The sequence below is a fragment of the Engraulis encrasicolus genome, chromosome 20 (genome assembly GCF_034702125.1).
Source record: "Engraulis encrasicolus isolate BLACKSEA-1 chromosome 20, IST_EnEncr_1.0, whole genome shotgun sequence".
Taxonomy (NCBI): Eukaryota; Metazoa; Chordata; class Actinopteri; order Clupeiformes; family Engraulidae; genus Engraulis; species Engraulis encrasicolus.
In genome coordinates, this window is record NC_085876.1 from 43,343,685 (window position 1) to 43,348,032 (window position 4,348).

The 4,348-nt window shown below is 43.5% G+C and overlaps 1 protein-coding gene across 1 annotated transcript; it reads left to right on the top strand.

The window, feature by feature from the left end:
* LOC134436044 (E3 ubiquitin-protein ligase TRIM39-like) lies at positions 1-3,878 on the top strand. Its single transcript, XM_063185072.1, has 7 exons — positions 1-27; positions 1,258-1,542; positions 1,639-1,734; positions 1,854-2,084; positions 2,609-2,631; positions 2,719-2,837; positions 3,337-3,878. Exons 1-7 carry the CDS (start codon positions 1-3, stop codon positions 3,876-3,878), a joined length of 1,323 nt encoding a protein of 440 aa, XP_063041142.1.
* The last annotated feature ends 470 nt before the right edge of the window (positions 3,879-4,348 follow it).

The following is a 4,348-nucleotide window of genomic DNA, read 5'->3' on the forward strand; positions in this document are numbered from 1 at the left end:
ATGCAGGGTCTGATCCGGCCCTGCATGGCAAGGCTCCACAAGATCTGAACAAAATGAAAACATGGACGCGCTATCTACGTATGTATAATATTATGTTCGTCCCTTTTACTGTGAGGAATATGATAAGCTGGCCCTCAGTGACTTTTAATTGAATACCCCTGCCTTGGACGGTACAGTGCCTGCTGCTTCTGCCCAGTGGTGTAGTGGAGATTTTTAAAGTGGGGTACGCGATTTTTAAAGTCATCAAATAGTAAGGCAACTTATCATGTCAAACCCCCCTACTGTCCTTAATCTACCGTCATTGCTTCTCCGTTTGGTCAATCACCTGCAATAATGCTATGTGATCATCCCTTTTTGTATTCAAACATGGGCAGAAGATTTTTTTTAAATCTCACTTCAGGAGAAGTGGGTGGACTGCGTACCCCCGCGTACCGCGCCCACTACACCCCTGCTTCTGCCTCTCTGAGTCCCTCCCTCTTCCCCTCTCCCTCCTTTGAGAATGAGGAAGTGACGGCTAAGGCACGTACATAGGGCAGCTCTTTCCCTCGTAACGCTTCAACACGTTTGTGACACTTTTTTCTTAAATAGAAGATTTTTTGCTTTTGTTTAATGACTTGCAGAATGAACGGGGCATGTTTATATTAATACATTTACAATTGTATTCCATTATTACAGTTAAAACTTTGAGATTGTTTTTTATTCCACCAAATCAAAAGTGAAAGTAAACGGGCTGCAACAAGTTTCGAAGGCTGGTCGTAAGTACTTTAACATTTTCTTGCACTGTTTTGATTCAAATGAATTCTGAGGTCATATTTTGGAAAGGAAACAAGTCCCCATTTTATGAATTAAGCTAATGTGCATGATCAGCTGGCAACATGCTTTCATCTAGTGATCATTAGTTGTAAGCCTACTGCAAGACACACACACACACACACACACACACACACACACACACACACACACACACACACACACACACACACACACACACACACACACACACACACACACACACACACACACACACACACACACACACCTGACCAAGACTGTACATTATTAATTGGGCAGTGACCTGCAGGGATCTCTCATGGAGGATTGGAATAGGTATCCATGACTATGTTTTACTGTTTTGTATAGGAGAAAATGGCATCACATTTTGAAGAAGATCTTACCTGTCCTGTGTGCTGTGACATCTACAAGGATCCTGTCATACTGATGTGTGCTCACCGTGCGTGTAAGGCATGTCTGTTGCAGTTCTGGGAGGGGAAGGGATCCAGAGAATGTCCCTACTGCAGGAGGAAATGCTCAAAATACTTTGATGTCCCAAACATTGCATTAAGGAACCTGTGTGAGACCTTCCTACAGGAGAGGAGTCAGAGAGCTTCAGCAGGGTCTGAGGTGCTCTGCAGTCTGCACAGTGAGAAACGCAAGCTCTTCTGTCTGGAGGATCAAGAAGCAATGTGTTTGGTTTGCAGAGACTCAAAGAAACATAAAAATCACAACTTCAGTCCCATAGAGGAAGTAGCACTTGAACACAAGGTAAGAATCTAGTAGTGAAAATGGTGCCTAACCCCTTTATCAATTTAGTGATTATTGTTTTGATATTGTGGCCTAAATAATGATCATTCATTTCAGGGAGAGCTCAAGATCAAATTGCAGCCTTTACAAGGGGAACTGAAGAAATTAGAAGAAGTTAAACTCCTCTGTGACCAAACAGCAGCTCACATTAAGGTGAGACATGTTTCAGAGAAAGACGTTCACTTGAGGGGTTGGAGATTTATTACAAATTTACCTGAGTAATTATGACATTCATTTGTGTTGTGTTATTATTATATATTTTTTGTTTTTAGACCCAAGTCCATACCACTGAGAAGCAGATCAAGGAGGAGTTTGAGAAGCTTCACCAGTTTCTACGAGATGAAGAGACAGCCAGGATATCTGCACTGAGGGAGGAAGAGGAGCAGAAGAGTTGGATGATGAAGAAGAAGATTAAAAAGCTGAGCAGAGAGATCTCATCTCTTTCAGAATCGGTCAGAGCCATAGAAGAGGAGATGGAATCTGATGATGTCACATTCCTGCAGGTAGGTCACACTCCGTCTTTAGGCAATGAGATTATGGTTGTGCCTTCGCCTGCCAGTAGGTACCTTGGTTGTCCGGCTGTGTGTGAGTCTGTGCGTCTGTCATACCTGTATTATTATTGCTTGTTTGTAGTAAATCAGACACACTTGTATGAAACTGCATTAGAATCAATGCTTTGGCATTTTAAAACAGGTATACAATGAAATGTGCTGAATCATAAAATCATACAGTATCTTTTCTTTTTGAACCTCCCATCATAATACCAGTAACATTTTCAGTCTTTGTTTGTCCATCAGCTACTGTGGTGAACAGAGCTGTTAGTAAAAAGAAATCAACAGATAGCTTCACAGACTGAGAATATTACAGGATAACACATAATACACGTGTATCTATGTCATTACTTGTCTGCTTAAGTATGTGGTACAGAGTGTTGAAATGCATGGTATTGATGAATGCAGTTCACAAAATAAATAAAATAAATAAATGCAAAAGAGGGTGGTTTTAACAATATTCTATTTCTTTCCAGAACTACAAGAGCACAGTGAAAAGGTGAGTGATGTGCCTCCTGTCTCTCTCTTGTCTGTGGTTCTGAACCCAAACCCACACAGCAGCACTGACTCCTGAATGTTATTCCAGAGCCCAGTGCACACTGCAGGATCCAGAGAAGCTTTCAGGAGCTCTGATCAATGTGGCAAAGCACCTGGGCAACTTGAAGTTCAGAGTCTGGGAGAAAATGCAGGAGATTGTTCAATTCAGTAAGTAGTACACACACACACACGCACACACACGCAAACACACACACACACACACACACACACACACACACACACACACACACACACACACACACACACACACACACACACGCACGCACGCACGCACACACACACACACACGCACATCCAAATACCTCTCCACTCTACATGCACAGTCATACACATGCACACCCCGCCACACACACACACACACACACACACACACACACACACACACACACGGTCATACCAGGCTCTGCACTGTTCTGCATGTAACCATTTGTTACACGTATAAACCTGCTGACATCCACATTGTTGTCATGATACGCAGAGGAAAAAACAAGTATTTTTCAGATCACATCGCATACCAACCCTCCGGTCCCACATGCTCAGACTTTCGGTTCGACATCAGATGCAGGAATGGGCACCGTCACAGGTCTTTGTCGTCCTGAACGCATCTTTATTGTTCAGCTTCTGTGTGTTTTCTTCTTCTCTGCAGCTCCTGTTACTCTGGACTCCAACACTGCATACCCAGAACTGATCCTGTCTGAGGATCTGAACAGTGTGAGGTTTGGTGAGAGACAGCAGCTGCCTGGTAATCCAGAGAGATTTGATGAGTATCCCTGTCTCCTGGGCTCTGAGGGCTTTAACTCAGGGACACACTGCTGGGATGTGGAGGTTGGGGACAACACACGGTGGAATGTGGGTGTGATGGCAGAGTCTCTCCAGAGGAAGGGAGACTTCAGATCCTTGAGTGGGTGGTGGATTGTGTTTTATTATAATGGTAAATATGGAGCGCATGCCCCACCACAGCCCCCCACTCTCCTCACAGTGAAGCAGAAACCCCAGAGGATCAGAGTGCAGCTGGACTGGGACAGAGGAAAGCTGTCATTCTCTGACATTGATAATAACACACATTTACACAGCTTCACCCACACTTTCACAGAGAGAATGTTTCCATATTTTAGTACTGGTTGTAATGCCTGTTCTCTGAGAATGCTACCAGTGAAGACCTCAATAACAGTAGAGCAGCACAGATAGACAAATTGAGCTCTGTGTGTGTGTGTGTGTGTGTGTGTGTGTGTGTGTGTGTGTGTGTGTGTGTGTGTGTGTGTGTGTGTGTGTGTGTGTGTGTGTGTGTGTGTGTGTGTGTGTGAGAGAGAGAGAGAGAGAGAGAGAGAGAGAGAGAGAGAGAGTGAGAGAGAGAGAGAGAGAGAGAGAGAGAGGGAGAGAGAGAGAGATAGAGAGAAGGCACTGCACTAACACATTATTTGCTGATGTAAGACTTGTGCTGATACAGTCTTGCTTTGTCACTTTACAGTCCTTTATAATTGCTGTATGCGATACCAAAATGATCAGGCCACCAATACAGGGACAGATATTACTGAGACCTAGAGGCCAATTTGACCATTTTTAAAGACTGGAATGTAGTTTATTCCTAAAGAACACTTTTTGTTAAAATGACACTTTTTCATTACTGATTGCACCTTTCTCTTGTCTAATGGTGTATA

Coding starts and splice junctions, on each gene's coding strand:
- LOC134436044 (XM_063185072.1), top strand. CDS start 1: ATGCAGGGTCTGATCCGGCCCTGCATG. Junction 28..1,257: donor GTCTGATCCGGCCCTGCATG/GCAAGGCTCCAC, acceptor TGTCTGTTGCAG/TTCTGGGAGGGGAAGGGATC. Junction 2,838..3,336: donor GCAGGAGATTGTTCAATTCA/GTAAGTAGTACA, acceptor TCTTCTCTGCAG/CTCCTGTTACTCTGGACTCC.